The sequence below is a fragment of the Scomber scombrus genome, chromosome 3, assembly GCF_963691925.1.
Source record: "Scomber scombrus chromosome 3, fScoSco1.1, whole genome shotgun sequence".
Classification (NCBI taxonomy): Eukaryota; Metazoa; Chordata; class Actinopteri; order Scombriformes; family Scombridae; genus Scomber; species Scomber scombrus.
The window spans coordinates 13,143,838-13,161,874 of NC_084972.1; the positions used below are offsets into that span (position 1 = coordinate 13,143,838).

The window sequence follows — 18,037 nt, forward strand, 5'->3', positions numbered from 1 at the left end:
GTAGCTGTAAATATCAAACTAATACATGCTGTATGTAAATGGAGGCCTACTCAGCATGTGCTGATGTGTTGTACTGACACACTTTTTAACTGTTTACATTTCTGGTGAGGTTTTATTATTTGCTTATAAATATTTAAATATTCTGTGCTCAGTTATCGTCACCTTGCTGAATATAAGAATAAATTTGCTCCAAATTATTTAGTCTGCGAAAGGAAGTTTTTGCTTTGTGTCTCACAGAAAATTATAAAATCAAAACACAGAACATATATAAATGTATTCATCTTTTTATTTTATTGTCGCTTTTGTGAGTGTTAGCGACTGACACAGATTTGCAGCGGATTTTAGTTCCCTGCTAATGTAGGTAGTTGTTATGTGTATTATCAGTATTTATTTGCCGAGCTGAAAGGCTGCAAATAACATGCTGAAGCGCTCTTGCACTATTTTGAATGTGGAAATAAATACTAAGACACAACATGTATGTTCACGTCCATTTGCGGATGACATGGAGAATACAGAAGTGTGTATACATGTGTGTGTGTGTATGGTTTATGTATTTGTATCTGTGTGTGTGTGTTGTGTCTGTGTGTGTCGGTGCATGTGTGTGTACATACCTGAGGGGCTGCAGTGGAGCATTTTGTTGCACTGGACTAAACTGTGGGACAGACAAGGGAGAGCAGTGGGAGTGGAAACAATGGCGGGGAAATAAGGTGAACTGTGAAAGGTTTTCGATCCAACCATTGTTAAAGGTGGTGTAGAGGTGGAGTGAACTACTATGGAGCACATAGATGAAGCAGGATGAGCAATGTATGCAAAGGTTTGAGATAAAAAACAAGACTAAGGTCGGGGAAGAAATCAGAGGTTCAGAGGTCAGGAATGGGGTGCAAACACAGACAGAGGCGGTGGGGTGGAGATGTGGACACGAGAGGGTTTAGGAGAGAATTATGATGGGGTCCTAGTGGCTGGTGGACATGGCCCAGGCCCCCTCCATCCTCCAGACGGAGAAGGCGTAGCTCAGTCTTTCGTGGGCCAGGTAGTTGCAGCTGGCCAGCTTAGCGTCCATCTCGTCACTCTGCAGCACCTGGTAGAGGAAGTCGATGTAGCGTGAAGCCAGTTTAAGGATCTGGATCTTGCTCAGCTTGTCTGAAGGGAGTGTGGGGATGATCTTGCGTAGAGAGGCGAAGGCGTCGTTCAAAGACTGAGTGCGTTGACGCTCCCGCACATTGGCGATGACACGCTGAGAGTGGAGGTCCTCAAAGGGTTGGTCAGGCCTTGGGCCCAGCGACGTAGGAGCCAGAGTCACCAGTGTCGTAGGGCTTTTCTTCACCCTCTTTGGCCCAGATGGCAGCAGGCTGTTGGGACTGCCAGTGCTGCTCTCCTCTGTCTGACCAAGGCTGTCCTTTTTGGGGTAAGGATTGCGTTTTCGGTTTCCTCCTTGGAGGCTCTTCTTCGATCCCCTCTCCAGTTCCTCTTCACTGGCACCCATCCCTCCTTCAGGAGAGTTTGTACAGGACACCTCTTCTCTCATTGTACTGTCCACTGACAACCTTCCAAACTCCACTGCAAAGACAGGACGCTGTAAGGCTTTTCTTTTTCTCTTTTCAGCCTTTCTGACAGCAGCTACAAACCTGAACTTGACAAGCTTGCGTAAAAAGAGTCTTATCCTCCGTCAAAGAAAGCTACGGCTGCTGAATCTCCATTGGCTTGAATGTCACTGTAGCTGTCCTGTTTCCTGGTTACCTTGTTAAACTTCTCGCTTTCACATTCCCTTCTCAACCTGGCAGACAGAACAACAACAAACCATCTGACAGGCAGGTCCACCTCCGCCTCTTTTATACCCAAACGCTAACCCAGGGCCTGCGGGCACTTCTCATTGGCTCATCGGACGTCCAGAAGGCGTGGTCCAGCCTGAGCCAGGCAGGAAAGCAGGAAGTGTGCGTTAGCTGGGCGGGTGATGGAGGAAGGGGGTAAGTGGTCCTTTCGGCCAATAAGAAGTGCTCTGTCTAATGTTGCAGAGATGTCTGAGGCTTTATGGGTTCCAGATTTAGGCTGGAGTGTCAGTCCACATGCACCCTCGTGTCTGCCTTCTCGTTCATCAAATCTGTTATAAAGACAGAAATCTAAACCTTTTATTTCTGACAGTTGTCAGTGTAAGCTTTAATGTTGAGTATTTTGTGCGGCATTTTTATGAACATACATTCTTGAAAACCTTCGTTTTTTAACAACAAATGTGCATGGAAGTCATAAATCACAAAAGATGTAAAACTAAAAATGGGTTGTTTTTCCCTTGATCATGAGAACAAGTGTGAATTCACAAAAACCTTTGTCTTTCACGATGTTTATCATACTGATAACCAGATATAATAACAAATCTATTAAAACCACGGGTCACAACATGGACCGAGTCAATGAAAATACTGCGGATTAGAAGAATGAAGGGGGGATTTAGGTTAATGCACGTTATGATGTGGAATTTATGTTTATAAATGGCACAAATTATAAATTTTGCCATGACAGACCGTGAAGTCCTGCAAACCAAAAAAAGGATTTTTCATAAATCTCTTTTGGCTGCAGCGGCTTTAAGTAGATCTGAGAGAGAATGTGAGGTTGTGCAAGCACGCATCCTGGAAAGAATTTCACAAGATGAGTCTTTACTGACAAAGATCTGTCTCTGGAAACTACACTGGAGACATCTGAAGACATTCATGATCTAACACCAGACCCATGCTTGTTGTAGAAAAGTGTGTCATGAACAAACACCTCTATCATCACTGCTGACATCAGCTGTCCTGCTCCGCCATGTTGGCTTGGGAAGGGAGAGCAGACAGGACCCTAAATAACCCCTGACCTGAGTGGCCCAGTGACCTCAGTCTGAAGAGGTGAGGGAGCACCTAATTGTGCCAAACATGGCCTCAGGGCAGAGCCGACACATGTTCCACCTCCACACCGCGAACCAAAATGGGTCTGCAGCCACTTAAACACATTTTCTACACATTGGCAGTCATGACACAGCAGGCAAGTCCTCCTGAAAAACTGACAGCATGTAGCTCAGGGTCATGTTTGTTCAACCTGCGTTGGGATTTTACTTGTTGAGCCACTGAGGACACCAACAGTAGAGCAACATACAATTTGGCAAGATTACTAAATCTTGCATAAATTTACCTCGAAATTTGGTTTCCCAAAGTTGTAACCATTTATATCTCCATGCGTCACAACTTCAGTGACTTATATGTGCATCATTGCAGAGAAATCTTGCGGTGAGGATACCACTGAATTTAGCAGAAATGCTGTACTTTTTGATGATGAATAGAAGCCTTCCCATTGCAACACCTCCAACCTTTTTTTTTTTTACTCCTTCCAAAACTGATTGAATTCAAATTGAGCCGCTGTCAAGAGTTGTTACATAAAGACCCAGACAGACAAGACATTTTAACAGAAACTGGTACTTACCAACAAAAGTTTCATGGGATGCAACTGAACCTCACATGATTTTTGACACAGTGCTTGACAGCTTCTAGCCAACAATTTGGGTGTGATTGCGGCAGCATGTGAAGGACTCTATGTAAGGGGAGCGGCTCAGAAGATTTTTGATGAGCCCCGTGATTGCACTGGTTTACATTTCATTCAGAGAGCGACGCTGAACGGAAAGTAGCTCGATCCCAGTTGGGTTCAATCAACTCGGAAGAAGAAAAAGAAAAACTCATCTGGCCATCAAAGCAGGGAGACAGTGAATTATCTGAGTTTGTATTTACATATCAGGCCAAGTCAACTCCAGGATTAACTGGTATTAGAATTGGGCTTATTGGGAGCTCTGGTGGAGACAGTGGAGGGACAGGAAAGTCATTTTTGCTGAGGCTAATCTCTGGGGCTGCCGCTTACCTTTAGTGAAAGCATGGGTCCGTGCCACCATCATGGAAAAAATGAGCTAACGAAGCAAGTAGGCCAACAGGAATGTCGTGGCACAACCGTTTCGCAGAAGAACAGAGGGGAGAAAAGAGAGAGAATTGGAGAAGAATAGGAAAAGGGGAAAAGAAAAGGACAAGAAAGGAGAAGGAGAAGGGGGAAAAAAGTGAGGCTGTCCAAACAGAACCAGATGCAGGAGTGTGGAGGTTCGTTTGATCTCTGTCCTCATAGGCTGATTGATGTTGCACATTTCATTTCCTTGTCAGAGTCTTGACATAATGTTTCACTAAACACTCAGGCCCTGCTCTCTTCTTCGTTTTATTTCCACGGGGGTCATAATTAACTCTTTCTGGAGCTGAAAATAGATCATAGATATATCAATATATATCAATATATATAGGCTTACACGTGCACACAGGGGTGCTTGGATATCAAAGAAGACCGATGTATTGTCTGCCATATGGTTTTGTCTGAACTGAAACGCACAGAGGAGCGGCCATGTTGAAACTTTTGAAGTGCTCCACTAACAAAAAAAGGTGGGGGAAACAGTTTCTTTAAGTTCGTAATGCAGTCAATTCGATTACCATCATACAGCGAAAGGTCGAAGTGCCTCAGCGACGAACTCAGCTGGTAGGAGCGTGGCTGTGTGACCAATCATAAGTGATGTGTTTGGAAATCTATACTGGCTGGACGAAAGGAACCAATCATTAAATTCCTCCTCACCTTCACCCTGAGAGTTTCTTTGCCCTCTTGGCTGCTGTTATTGATGTTTGCACACAGCACATTCCTCCCCCTCCTCACTCCCTCCTCATACCCATCCTTCCACGGCTCCATCCCTCCCGGGGAGCCTGTAGTGGCACAAAGGCAGACATCTGGGACCCATTTCCCCCCTGGAGAAGCCCTTCCTGTGGGGTATCCACTTAGAGGGGTTCGGGAGGAGTGGGCTGGGGGGCTGAGGGGTGAAGGTGCATGGAAGGTGGGGGATGGTGGTGATGGGGCTGGGTTGGCGTGAAGGAGGGCTTGCAAACCAGTAATGAGGACGAGAAGTGTGGATGATAAGCAGGTCTACTGCAAACTGAGCGTGGGTTGATTTTTACAAAAAAGGTTAAAAGTTCATCATCAATAATCATAGAATCAGTCCTGACCTGCATTCTCTAGTTAATGAATCAAAGAAGTAGTTCGACATTTTGAAAAACCTGCTTTTTAATGAGATGATGAGAAGATTGATACCATGCTTGAGTGGCATTAATCTTCTCATCTAACTCAAGGCAAGAAAAGCAAAAAGAGATTTCCCAGAATATCAAACTATTACTTGAAGTCTGACGGTTGAATCCAATTCAAAAACTGAATAGCCGTGACAAGGAATTAAGAATGTGTAGTTGGCTTTTAATTTCTTTTTAAACTAAAAAAACAAAAAAAACAAAAAAAAAAAGGTACTAAACAAATATAAAACAGGTATAACCATCTTAGAGTAAAAAACATTTTTGAACTTTTGTTTTTGTATAGCCTAAACCTAGAAGTTAAAGGGTTATATTATTAGGATATAACCTATAAAAAACTTCAGCCTACACCTTTTCAGTCAATATTTGTGTTGCTTAACTTTTAATTAATACCCTGTTGTTTTTCATTTATTTCTATGTGCATTCTTTTTGAATTGGTACTAATGACCAAAATAAATGACTACTACTACTACTACAAAAAGAGATTATAAAGCTGATGGTGTAGGAATTGGGCATCAAAGGTGTAACAAAATCATTGAAATCGATATATCGAAAAATACACAATTAATTCAGTGAACCAATTGTAAACAACATGTGCTGCTGTAAGCATATTTTCTCATTTCTGGCCGCTACTTTCTATGTTATTGGTAGCGTTTTTTGCAACTCAGCCCAGTTCATTTAGCTATATTCTTTATTACTGCAGCCAATTACCCACTATACATTTAGTTCTGTTCAAGCGCTCGTAGTGCTCTCTTCTTTCTTTTAGCACTTTTCTTGCTAGATAAATGACACACAGTTGTTTACACGCTTTTCGATCTGCTAGTGACTTTAGCTTAGCAGTTAGCAATAGTTCCCTCACCCTCACCCTCTCGCTCTTCTCTTCTCTCTTGCTGGGTATGTCATGTGTTTTGCTATTCCTCTGCTTCCTTTAGTGCGAATGGTACATGTATTAAATGTAGTAAGTGCGGATACGTATCACGGAAACCTAGTTGTTAGCTACTGTAGTTAGCCAGCCCTCAGTAGATGAAGCAGCTACACAATTCTAAACAGCAAAATTATGTTTGGTTTTTTTACTACATTTTCTAATAGTTGTGAACATCAGATTTTTGATGTGGATGCTTAATTTGACATTCAACTTTGATATCATATTTAGAGACTAAGTCCCCTCCACCCCAGAGGGTAAAACAATGAATTGCTCTCCACTGACTTTCTATTGCATGAAGGTGCCTCCTTGTCACCTAGTCTGCTAGCAAACAACAGAAAAATGCCTAAAAGCTGCTGTGGTAAAGGGTAAAGAACCAAGAACAAAGTTTTTAAAAGCTGCTGAACTGAAAATCTGAGCCTTTAAGAAGACAAAAGTAGATAACGTTACACGGTAGAAGAAGCAGACCCAACCTGAACTGCACAGACAGCCTGCAGCTTAAAAAAACTCAGTAAAATTGCACATAGGTCTATACCTGGACACCTGCTAGTTACAGAGAACACATTAAAGTAAAATCAGAACAGCTGCAGTGTTTGGAAAAGACGTTTAAATCACAGGCAGGTCCACCTTAAATCACAGAATAGCAAACCTTCATTCAGCTGAAACTCTGTGAGTGTAATTTCTTCATGTGTTTTTACAAACTGCATTTGTCATAAGTGAAAAGTGTAATGCCAGCCTGTTATGTGTGGTGGAGTTTGCTATACAGTTGTAATATCTTTGCTGTAGTCGTGATGTCAGGGCTTGCATTGATGTATTGTATCTTAATGTAACGGGTTTCAGAATATGCTATAAACTACCTTTTCTCCTCTGGTAGACATATGGTGTTAAAATAATCCTTTGACATGCTGAAATCTAACGCTTTTAACTAGCTACAGGCATTTTGTTAGCGTTTCAGCCCTTGGTTGCATATGGCACACATTGTTTTATTGAGTATGACACTTTGCACTCTATCTCTATCCATTTTTACTATTTCAAGACAAATTCCCGGAGGCTTTAGAGGTCCTGACAACCTGTTCTCCAAATCAGCTTCTTACTTCAACCAAAATGCGATGATTGTTGGTCAGCAGTCTGCTTATGTTGCCGCACAGTCCTGCAGAAGCAGATCTATTGTTTTTTCTGATGATTAAACTCTTAAAACATCAAAACCGAATCAAAAATATTTTTCAAACTTGCACTTTGATTGTAGCAAAATGTAATATTATACAGAAAAAACTTTGGGCTTTAAAGTGCTCAGAAAAATGGATCTACAACTCCGTGACAAACGGCAAACTCCATCTGCTGAAGATCATGTGATATGATCAAAAGCTTCAGAACGGCTACTAAGTGGACCCTGAGGTGAGATCATTCTGTCAAAATGTTTACGCATACTTTTAACATAAATGTTTTTTAAATATAAAAGCACCATCTCGCATTAAAAATACTTCCCTCCCCTGCTGCGTGCTTGCCTGTATTATTCTTGTTTCGCTGTGACTTATCTTCTCGCATTAGGCCGTAATTTATCATAATATTTAGTGCTCAAGCTTCCTTCAAATGTCCCTGCTTGCATGTGTAATTTAGCTAATATCCTGCCCTGGCTCTGATTACAGTGTTTAAGTGCTGAGGTCCGTCCATGGCACATTACAAACAGTCCCGGTGGAGCTCACAGCTGAGCCGGGGATACAGCATGCTGGGCTGGTGTACACTGAGCAGCAGGTTGGGGCTGGGGTGTAACTCCCATGGCTCATTCTGGGACATCCATGGAGGAAGCAATGCATGATGATTATAAGCACACATCCACTGGGACAGATCTAATTCCACTTTCCGATACATGAAAGTGTTTAAAAGTCATAACTAATAGTTTTATTGGTGATTAATAAATCATATACTAATGCTTTTTAGATCATTAATAAGTCAATTCAAAGTGATACTTTCCATGAAGCACCTTCATAAAACTGTGTGTGTTTGTGTATGTGTGTGTGCGTGTGTGTGTGTGAGAGAGAGAGAGCGGGAGAGAGAGAGGTTGCTTGCATGTTGCATCATATCCATATGTGTAAACAGCAGGACATATGGTCTGTGTGTGCATGTGATAATGTGAAACAGAGGAACACATTAGAAGTACAGTTGGACAGGAACCTCTGAGCGCATAAAAAGAACAGATATTTGCATTTTTATCAGAATCTGCCCCATACATGAAAAATGCTCTAATCAGCCACACAGTAAGACATGATGTGATCCAGCTCTATTTATAGCAAATCAGCACATGAAAGCCATTTTCACTGCTGAGTCAGCTGTTCAAATTCAGTGTGTTAGGTTCACTTTCTTTGCAAACACTAATAAGACTGCCAGTGAGTCAGCAGATAGGCTGACCGTGTGGCCAACTCGGGCTGGAAAATCCTGTTTTAGCGTGAATGTCAGAGCCACAAGATTTACAGGAGAACTTTTTCACAACACTTTCTGCACCTGAACGCTGTCAAGAAAAAACTGTAGAGGTACAGTTAACAAACCAGTCATTAAAGGCCATGGATAAATATCGAAATTTCTTTATATAAAGGGAAATAAAACAGCATTTCAGCCCTCCATGAACACAACTCCAAACCGCAAATCAATTCGAGGATAATTTTGTCAGATAAGGAGCCTGCCATGGAGTCAAACAGTGCTATCTCCAATCTCACACTTCAAATACTCGTTCCTGGAAGTAGTGTCAACGTAGGATCTCCAGGATTTGGCACTGTCACGCATCCACTCCTGTCAAACGTACAGAGAAGCCCTGTCTGCAAGGTACAGAGGAGAACAGAGCTATTGCATTAGAAACATCAACAGAGCTCAGCAGCCAGCTTCAAAGGAGTGCGCCTTCACATTGAATCAATCCCCACTTCCATTAGATTAGATGACCTTACCAAAGTTACATTGCGCTAACGTTTCTTTATGGTTTCTCAAATCCCTTGCTCTGGTTCTGGTTCCCCCTGTGAAGCCACTTCAAACAGCCTCTGCCATGGCATATCCCTTTGTGCTCTAAAACAGCAAATATGTGTCTCCCTAAAATGTTTCAGATGCGAGCTTGCAGTGGTCCCAGAGGCACAGACAGCATTGCACACAGAAACACAAGAGTCAGAGGAGAAAGAAACAATGCCTGGGTGTAAAAAGGTAGGACATCTACTGTGCTGTTAACAGGCTGCACCGGAGGGGAGGTAAAAAGGTCTGACTGACTGAGGAGTGATGTGAGAAGATGATAAAGATAGACAGATAGAGAATATGAGTGAAGAAAGGAAAGAAAGAAGCAAATGGTGTGGGAGAAATCCTGCAGCAGTAAATCAGCACGGTAATAAGGAAAGACGGGAGGGAGGGAGGCTGCAAAGGTCTAGAAACATATGTTTCAGTTTGTAAATAAAACAGTAAATTGCTATGGATATTGCTTAAATATCTGTGGGCTTTGTACCACACTTTGCGGAAGTTCCTCGGAAATCATTCTGGGACTGCCTTCTTAAAATGCCAAAGCGGCTCCTTAATGTCAAAGAGGCCATCTGGTTCTCTACCAATTCAAGATGTTTGCTTTTCATTTAGCTTTTTTTTGTCTCTCTTTGACGCTTCCTTTTTTAGATCAAATGATTCAATTTTGCATCATTAATACCAATGTCCATTTCACACTCATCACAATTCACATACCTGTTCATCTTCTATCACTGGAGGAAAGGCTCAAAGCACATTTACATGAGCTTTAGTATTGTATGCAAGTACAATCTGTAAAATACTTTTACTTTCTAAGAGTACTTTGAGAGTATTATTGTGCTACTTTATACTTACAGTATACTACATCTCAAAGGGGAACATTGCACTCTTTAGCACTACAGTTATTTGATGTATATAGTTACAAGTTAATTACCTTGAGATCACATTTTTATATACAAAACAGTTTATAAAATATGATGTAGTATCATAAATCAAACAAGTGATGGGAATTCTGGCTCTTTATAATGAGCCAGATCATTTGGCTTAGCTCAGCAATAAGAGCCGACTCTTTCAGTTCCCAAACAGCTTTTCATTTAGTCCCACTTCTGGCTTTTACAATTTAGCCCAATGTAGCAATAATTTGACCTATGACTAGTATGTGTGCACATATATCCTTAAATTATCCAATGTAATCACACTAAACCTCATCATTTCTGTAATTATAAGGTAATTATTATGGAAATAATACTGTAATTTTATATTATGTTTGGTATAAAAACCTTAAATAATGTAAAAATGTGATTGCACGCAAATACACATCAACACAACATCAGTCAGTGCATGGAGCGTGTGTGGCTGAGCAGTGAGGTGAAAAGATCATCCTATTATTCTGCCTTGTATTAATTCTCAAAGAAAAAGAAAAAAGAAAAGAAGAAATGGGCTCTCAGATGAGAGCCAACTCCCATCATTCACTTAAAGGAGCCAACTTCACTAGATTAAAACTACCCTACAGTTTATAAAGTAGCCAACATGTTTACAGAATTGCAACATTGATAGTAATTCAGTACTATTATATAAAACTTTGGAAGGAGCCATGCTGCCACAAAAGTACTTTCGTTGCTCATACTTTTGTACTTCTACTTAAAGGTACCATGTGGTATTGTTGGCCACTAGGAGCCCTATGGTTTCTACAGGTAAGTTGCTGTTTAGTTTGTATCAGATTTGGCACTCATCCTCATGCACGCTGATCCACAGCTGGTGGTGGTAACACGTCAACAAACGTATACAATGCGTTAACAAAGGAAGTGAAAAAAGCTGACTTCTAGCAAGTAAACATCCACATAAACAATGTCGAATATCTTAAAAATCTGCTTTGTATGAGGTATGTGTATGTTGTATGAGGAAGGAAATGCTTTCAAGGCCTCTGTGAGTATCACAGAATGTAAACATAAACATTTGTTTGAACACAAGAAAACTACACAAGGTACCTTTAAGTACAGTTATGAATGCAGGACTTTTACTTGGAATCAAGTATTTTAACAACGTGATATTGCTACTTTTACTTTTACCACTTTATGAACCAATGATAAACAGTCAACACCAACAGAGAGAATGCTGTAATAAATATCTAACCCTCAAAGAAGATGAAATCTGCTGTCCCAACTCATTTTAATGTGTCTGAAGGTACACATAAACAGGTCTGAGAATAAACAGGTGGATGCCTATAAAGGTATAACATGTGTGTCTCTGTGTTTTCTATGAATAATGTCAGATACTTTCATCCTGACATCATCTGTTGAATTTCCCCTGTTGGTTGATCACTATAGATTTTAAGTCAGTTCTTGGAAAACAAATCATTGTGACTCTTTAGTATCCCATTGAACAGGATGTCGAGGATATTTGTGTTATTTCAATGTATAAACTATTGTTTCCAGTCTCACCGCACTCTGCCAGACAGCATTCAACACTTGAGACAACTTCCTTCCTTGATTTGGGTAGAAAGGAGTCCCATAATTGAATAAAATGAGACCCCTCCCTCTCTTTACATACCACGCAAACACACATACACACACAGAGACACACACATACACACACTTTTTACAGGCTGGTGTATAAACTTAATAGGACGCATTTGGTTCCAAAGCCCCCAGCTTGCTCAGTGGAAAGTGAGCCGGATTGTTTTTCAGTTTCTTAATGTCGAAGTTTATAACGGCCAGATAAAAAATGTTACTATGGTGATTTAACCACAACATTGCAATTACCTTGATGCAATGAGACTCTGGGGGCTTACAAACAAACCAGCGTAATGCAATTAAGATATAAGTACCACCAAAAATGTCCTTAAAACACAGAGGAAGGAAGGAGAAAGCAACAAAGAAAGTGAAATAATGATAGTGGCTGCTTAAAGATCAAAGTTCCTGATAGTTCTTGTAAATAAAGGAACGCTATGCCAGATTTGCATAGTGAGTTTTTCTTCAACATGGACCTAAGACACATTTTCCACCAGATATTGTCCTGTGAATTAATCTATTAATGAGCTATAATGCACCAAACCCTGATAGCTCTGCATAATCCAGTCACATATTTTTCACATCAACTTCAAAGTCCTTCTATCAGGCGACTGCCTTAACAAAATCATACACCAAAAACTCTCTGCAACCCCCCACCTTCCCTTTGAGGGCCAAAATAAAAATGTGGATGGATGGAATAATTGCCAGACTTCAAAGTGCAGGTTATTGCCCTGCATTTACTGTTGCGATTGCAATGCTGTGGGGTGTTTTTCTTCATAAACGTGGCGCTGGTGGGTGGGAAAAGTGGTTCATTCCTCTCATGGCGCAAATCCCACTCTAATGCCCAACACTGACCCTTGTGGCCCAGGCTTAGTATGAAGAAGAATGTGTAACACCTTCAATCTGACTCCTTGACTCTTTCTCACATTACATGAGAGTCACAAGCCATATGAAGAAAATAATAAATTGTTTTTCCGCTGCCACAGTTCCTTTGAAAAGCACAAAGGAATTAAAGGTTTTTAAGGAACAGAAACTGTGAAAGATGCCGACACATTCTTTCTTTAAAAAGGGGAATAGTTATTAGCCACTGGTATGGCTATTTTTATATTTCATGCAAAGGGGATATCAAATAACATATTTTATTAACGTGGCTCTCGGACGCACTCCTGTACAAACACACATTCCTACATTCAGTCAAGAGAAACGTGTGGATACACAATGCCATCCTTCATTTCTAACATGGTAGTGTACAGAGATAAAAGAAATACAGCAATATAATCTCATTAAGCGACAATATAAATGCCATAGATGAGTTTGATGCGGGCGGGCAACGTAAAATCAAACATTAATACATAAGCATGCACATTAATGGTATCACTGCTGTTGAGAATTAAAACAATAAATGAAATATAATCAACAAACATAAGCATCACTCATTTTCATGCTTATGGCATTGAATGCTATCGGGTTTTTAAAGTGTTTTCTGTTTTTTTGTCACACTGATAGAAAAAAAAAAAAAACTTTCTTTACATATAAAATGCCCGGTCATATTCCAGATATACATTGAACCAGGACATGTGGTGCTGATTTGGAATTGCACATGAAAGCATTCATGTTGATGCTGCAGGTTTTTGGCTGACCTGACAGACTCAGTGGTGAGCTGTCTGAAAGCAGCGCCTGGATTTACATCAACCTGAAAGCGCTGTTTTCGCCATAAGCTTGATGCAAAGGTGATAATAAAGATTTCACCATTTGATCCCTGTGATGGAAAAAAAATTTCTTTCTGTTTTGTAAGGCTATTTAATCATTCTTTGACACAGAAACATGTAAAGAAAACAGATGCAATATCACAAAGCGGGAGGATGACAAGCACACACTTTCTTCATACGGCATATAATTGTTGGAAGAGTGACACCCCCTAGTGGCCATCGCATGAAACTGCAACAAATAATTACAACTGAGGGGTGTGTTTTGATTCAGCTTTTCCCATATTTTGCATTTTGTCACAAGGGAATTGTACAGGTGTGTGACAAAACAGGATGCGAGAATGTAAGAGCAAGTGAAGACATAAGAGAATAAAATCTATCGAGGGTCATATAAAACAGGGCTGGATCTGTCTATAAAGTGGCCAAGTCGACAACAAATCCTGCACATGTAATAAAAAATAATCACAGGAGACACTGTAACCAGGATCAAAGTGCTCATCCATAACACAATGTCTAATTCCTTGTGAATGTCCTCTATCACGTTTACGCTGTGACACTCTCATGGTGGGAGACCAGAGACACAGTGAGTGCACTATATAGAGTCTGTATAGTTACTGTGTGATGTTTAAGTGCCCTTAGAAGTCACTGAGGATACTGATGTCAGCAAACTCTTTGCGGTAGCGGTTAGCATACATGGTGAGCAGGAATGACCACTTCAGACTCATACCGCTCCACACGCAGGACAAATAGAGACTCTGGGGGTCCCTCAGGGCTGTGAATGAGGAGGGACACAGAGATTAGAATCCTGTACTCTGCAGACCAACAACACTAATATAATCTCAAGTTATATGAAACAGGAAAGCAGTGTGGACCGACTTACACTCCCCGTTTCTGATGGCAATAGACAGGAAGGTGATGAAGGCTACAACTGCCAGCACAGAGAAGAAAATCCCAATGAAGAAGAAGAACTTGAGGCCCTTCAGCCAGGTCCGCCAGTAGTCCTGCAGATACATGATGTGGGTGATCAGGGCCCAAAGTGCCAGCACACCTAAGGAATGGGACCAACACAAAAACACACATTGAAAATTTAGTCAACAAGGCTTCATACAACTTTTGGTCACATAAATCACTTTTTAAAAAGACCTTTTTTGACACCAATGTTTTAGATTGTTTGCCAACACTTTATGCAACAGCTGACATACAGTGTCAGTATGAAGCTTCCAGATAATTTCAAATTGTTTCTGCACTGTAGGTATAATAAGATACTGGAAGTGGAAGTTCTGAAAACGCATATCGCCACATTGAAAAGATACTGCATGAAAGCCACTGTAGGCTTTGTTTCTTTAAAAGCACACTCTGCTCTCAGCTGTATTACCATGTAGGGCTTGACACATACTGGATTTTTAGGGCAGTTACCAATATTGGAGAGTAAAAGAAATTCCTATATCAATACTTCGGCCAATAATCTTACGCATATACAGAATACTTACATAAACACACATTTTTTGCAATGATCCCTCAAACGTGGTTATCAAACAGTTGTGACAAAAATATGTAATGGAGTCATGACATGTTACTGTTCAATAACAAATCTTATTGTATAGGATGACATCAGTGCACTGAAACAGTAAACTTCGACTTAATTACTACACCAAATGTTTTAGATTGTTTTTCAACATTTCATGCAATAATTGTCATACACTGTTAGTGTTAGTTTAACTTGTTTCTGCACTGTCGTTGTAATAAGATGTAAAATATGTAAGATGACATAAGGGCACTGAAACAGCAAACTTCACTGAGAATTCAATAATTAAAAATTACTATAAAATACAAAAAAAAAAACACATACAACAAAAAAGACATGTTAAACTTGAATAAAGAAAAAAGATGCCCAAATAATAAATAAATAATAATCATAATAATACATATATAGGCACACATCGGACAACATATATGCTGATACTGCCAAATCTGTGATAGGCCCATATCTGCCAGTTACATCAGCTGACTGATATATCAGTCAGGCTCTGTTACCATGTGACTGTCAAAACTAAGAAAAATAGTGGACCAAAAGATTGATTACTTGTGTTTGAAAGTTAAGTTTATACAGTGAAGTTTCATACATCCTGACATATTAAACTAAACTCGCTTTGATCACTGTGAGTGTCGCCTTGATTATATATAACTGCTGTTGACCTGATGTCATGAACCTTTGGTGGTGTGAGGGATTAGTGTGCAGTTTCAGTGGCACGCGCATCATGACACAGCATGATGTTGTAATTGCTGAGTCAATGAATCACACTTCCCTGTCCATGTTCCCCTTAATTTCTTTTTTTTTTTGCAGTGTTGTGAAGCTTCAGTGAAAACTTAAGTGTAACTATGACAACCTGACAGAAGCATTAACTTCAGTCTCAGTGTTTCAGTGACGGTTGGGTGCACATGCCAATTAGACCAGAAAGTATATTCTTGCTCAAGGAAAAACATGTACAGCCAGTTTCCTTTATAAAAATAAAAATTCAGCTTCCATGGAAAATGCCCTACAATGTATGCAGGTCATTAGTTAACGGAGTGTGAAAGAATATAGATGATGCTGCAAAAAAAGGGAATTTGATCTTTGGAACCAATGAAACAGATAACAGAACATCCTGTGAGTAGACGAGTGCAGCGGTTATAGATATGAATTAACAAACTTGAACAATTGCTCAAAGGTCAGATCCGGGGCTAGTCATGTCCAGTGGATATCTGGCACATTTACAGTCTTTCTAGCATTAAATTCCCACTTTGTGGTTTCTCGGACAATGTTTCCCTGTTGAGCTGTGGTGGAAGGTGGAAGTAACAAAAAGTAAAATTACTTAAACATTGAAAGATATCGACTTGATTTGACTAATTTAAAAAGTGTGTTTGGGAACAACCACTGAAATAGATAACAGCACATCCTGTGAGCAGACAAGTGCAGAGGTTGAAGATGAATTCGAAAACCTAAACAGTGGCTCAAAGGTCAGATCGGTTGATACAACACTTACCGTCTACAGTCTATTTTGCACACTTAATGACTTCCTGAAGTACCGTTTCAGTTCAGTGGTAATTTCTTAACATTAATAATAACATTTGTCTTCAATTGAATGTGTTTTGCATTTTCATAACAGTATAAAATTAACTTGTAGAGATTTTAAATGGATAGCAACCAACAGCTGCCTGAATTTGGCTTTGGCTCAGGAGGTAGAGCGGGTTGTCCATGAATTGGAAAATTGGCGGTTCGATCTGCAGCTCCTCCAGTCTGCATTGAAGTGTCCTTTTGCAAGATACTGAATCCCAAATTTCTCCTGATGGCTGTGCCAGAAGTGTGTGTGTGAGAGTCTGTGTATGTGTGTGAATGTGCATTAGATTAGATCCTGATGAGCACGTTGGCACCTTTCTGGCAGCGTCTTCCATCAGCGTATGAATGTGTGTGTGAATGGGTGAATGTTGACATGTGTTGTAAAGCCCTTTGAGTAGTTTGAATACTAGAAGGGCAATATATAATTGCAGTCCTTTTACCATTTACCATGAAAAATTTACAAAACACACTTTAAAACAGTAAAAAGACAGGGATAAAACATGCAAAACACTGATATGGTGTCGTAAAGAATAGGTTCAAAAGTGTTCAAGTTTGTCTTAAAACAACAATCAGGTGTCCAAATGAACACTGAAATAAGTTTCCCTCATTGTAATCATTCTTCCTGTTCATACTGACTATTAAAAGATTCCCTTCAAATGTGCATTCAATGTAAGTATTCATTCTGTGCTAAACCCTATTTAGGAGTTTATCTGAAACTAAATGAGGCTTCTACAGTATGAGTTAGTCATATCAAGTGGATATCTGGCACATTTAGTCTTTTCAGCATTAAATTCCCTCTTTGTATTTCCTTGGATAGTGTTTCCTCGGTGACTGTGAATTTGCCCCCCATCACTTACACTGGAAGTCCATTATGAATGGATCCTCTAATGGTGAGTATGAACAGGAGGAATTATTATGGCAAAAAAAACCTGTTTCAGTGTTCATTTGGGCACCTGACTGTTGTTTTAATACAGACAGAAACATTTGTGAACTTGTTATAACAAAAGGAAAACTTGCCATTACCTCTAAACAGATAGTGAGCAGAGTACATTTTAACTTGTCTACACTGCACCTACAATATTTAAATTCTGATTATTCCTCCAGTGGTATTTAGTCAGTGTAGGTCAAACTTCAGCACATGTCCAGCTGAAAACCTGTCAGTCACTCATACAAATGTGCAGTTGAATTTATGTAGAGCCCAAATCTTCCAAAAATAACTTGACTGCATGTCATTGTAACATTGTATTGACATTGCTGCCCTTCCGCCTGACTATGGGCTGATTTTGCAATCAGTGTGTTTAACTTAGAACTAGGGAACCTTCAACCTGAGGAGGAGTCGCTGGTGCTTAGCTGAGGGCTGGAATAAAAACATGTATTTGGCAGCTTTTCTATGCAGAAACACACACACTTGTGATGCATGTGGTTAAAGGAAGACAGTGGTGAGGTGTTTACCTGACAGTCCCCCCATGGCTGCAGTCCACGGCTGTTTGAACGCGATGTTCCACACCAGGAAAGCAGAGAAACCCATACACATACCAAACGCGGCATAGCCGACACTAATGTACGTCTTGTTTATCCCCATAGTCACAAAAATAACGCCGGTGCGGGAAAAAGCAGCGACACAACAAGCTCGACAAGACGTCAACCGAGTATGTCTGTGTGAGAGAGAAAGCAGAGAGCTGATAACCTCAAAACTG

The 18,037-nt window shown here is 40.3% G+C and overlaps 2 protein-coding genes across 2 annotated transcripts in view; both read right to left on the minus strand.

Moving 5' to 3' along the window:
* Nucleotides 1-952: 952 nt before the first annotated feature.
* LOC133977809 (twist-related protein 2-like) lies at nt 953-1,525 on the minus strand. The gene has a single exon (XM_062416097.1). The coding sequence runs from the start codon at nt 1,523-1,525 to the stop codon at nt 953-955; it is 573 nt and encodes a 190-aa protein (XP_062272081.1).
* Nucleotides 1,526-12,660: 11,135 nt separating this feature from the next.
* The window catches only part of LOC133978113 (heme transporter hrg1-A-like), a 138,903-nt gene continuing 133,526 nt past the window's right edge, over nt 12,661-18,037 (minus strand). The window contains exons 2-4 of the mRNA XM_062416466.1: nt 17,793-17,954; nt 14,124-14,291; nt 12,661-14,015 (exon numbers count right to left, since the gene is read on the minus strand). Of these exons, the coding sequence (XP_062272450.1) occupies nt 13,879-14,015; nt 14,124-14,291; nt 17,793-17,922 (435 nt within the window). The 5' untranslated portion in view covers nt 17,923-17,954 and the 3' untranslated portion in view covers nt 12,661-13,878. The remainder of the gene's footprint in view (nt 14,016-14,123; nt 14,292-17,792; nt 17,955-18,037) is intronic.

Excerpts from the sequence above, each read along its gene's own strand:
- LOC133977809 (XM_062416097.1), bottom strand. The coding sequence starts at position 1,525 with ATGAGAGAAGAGGTGTCCTGTACAAACTCTCCTGAAGGAGGGATGGGT.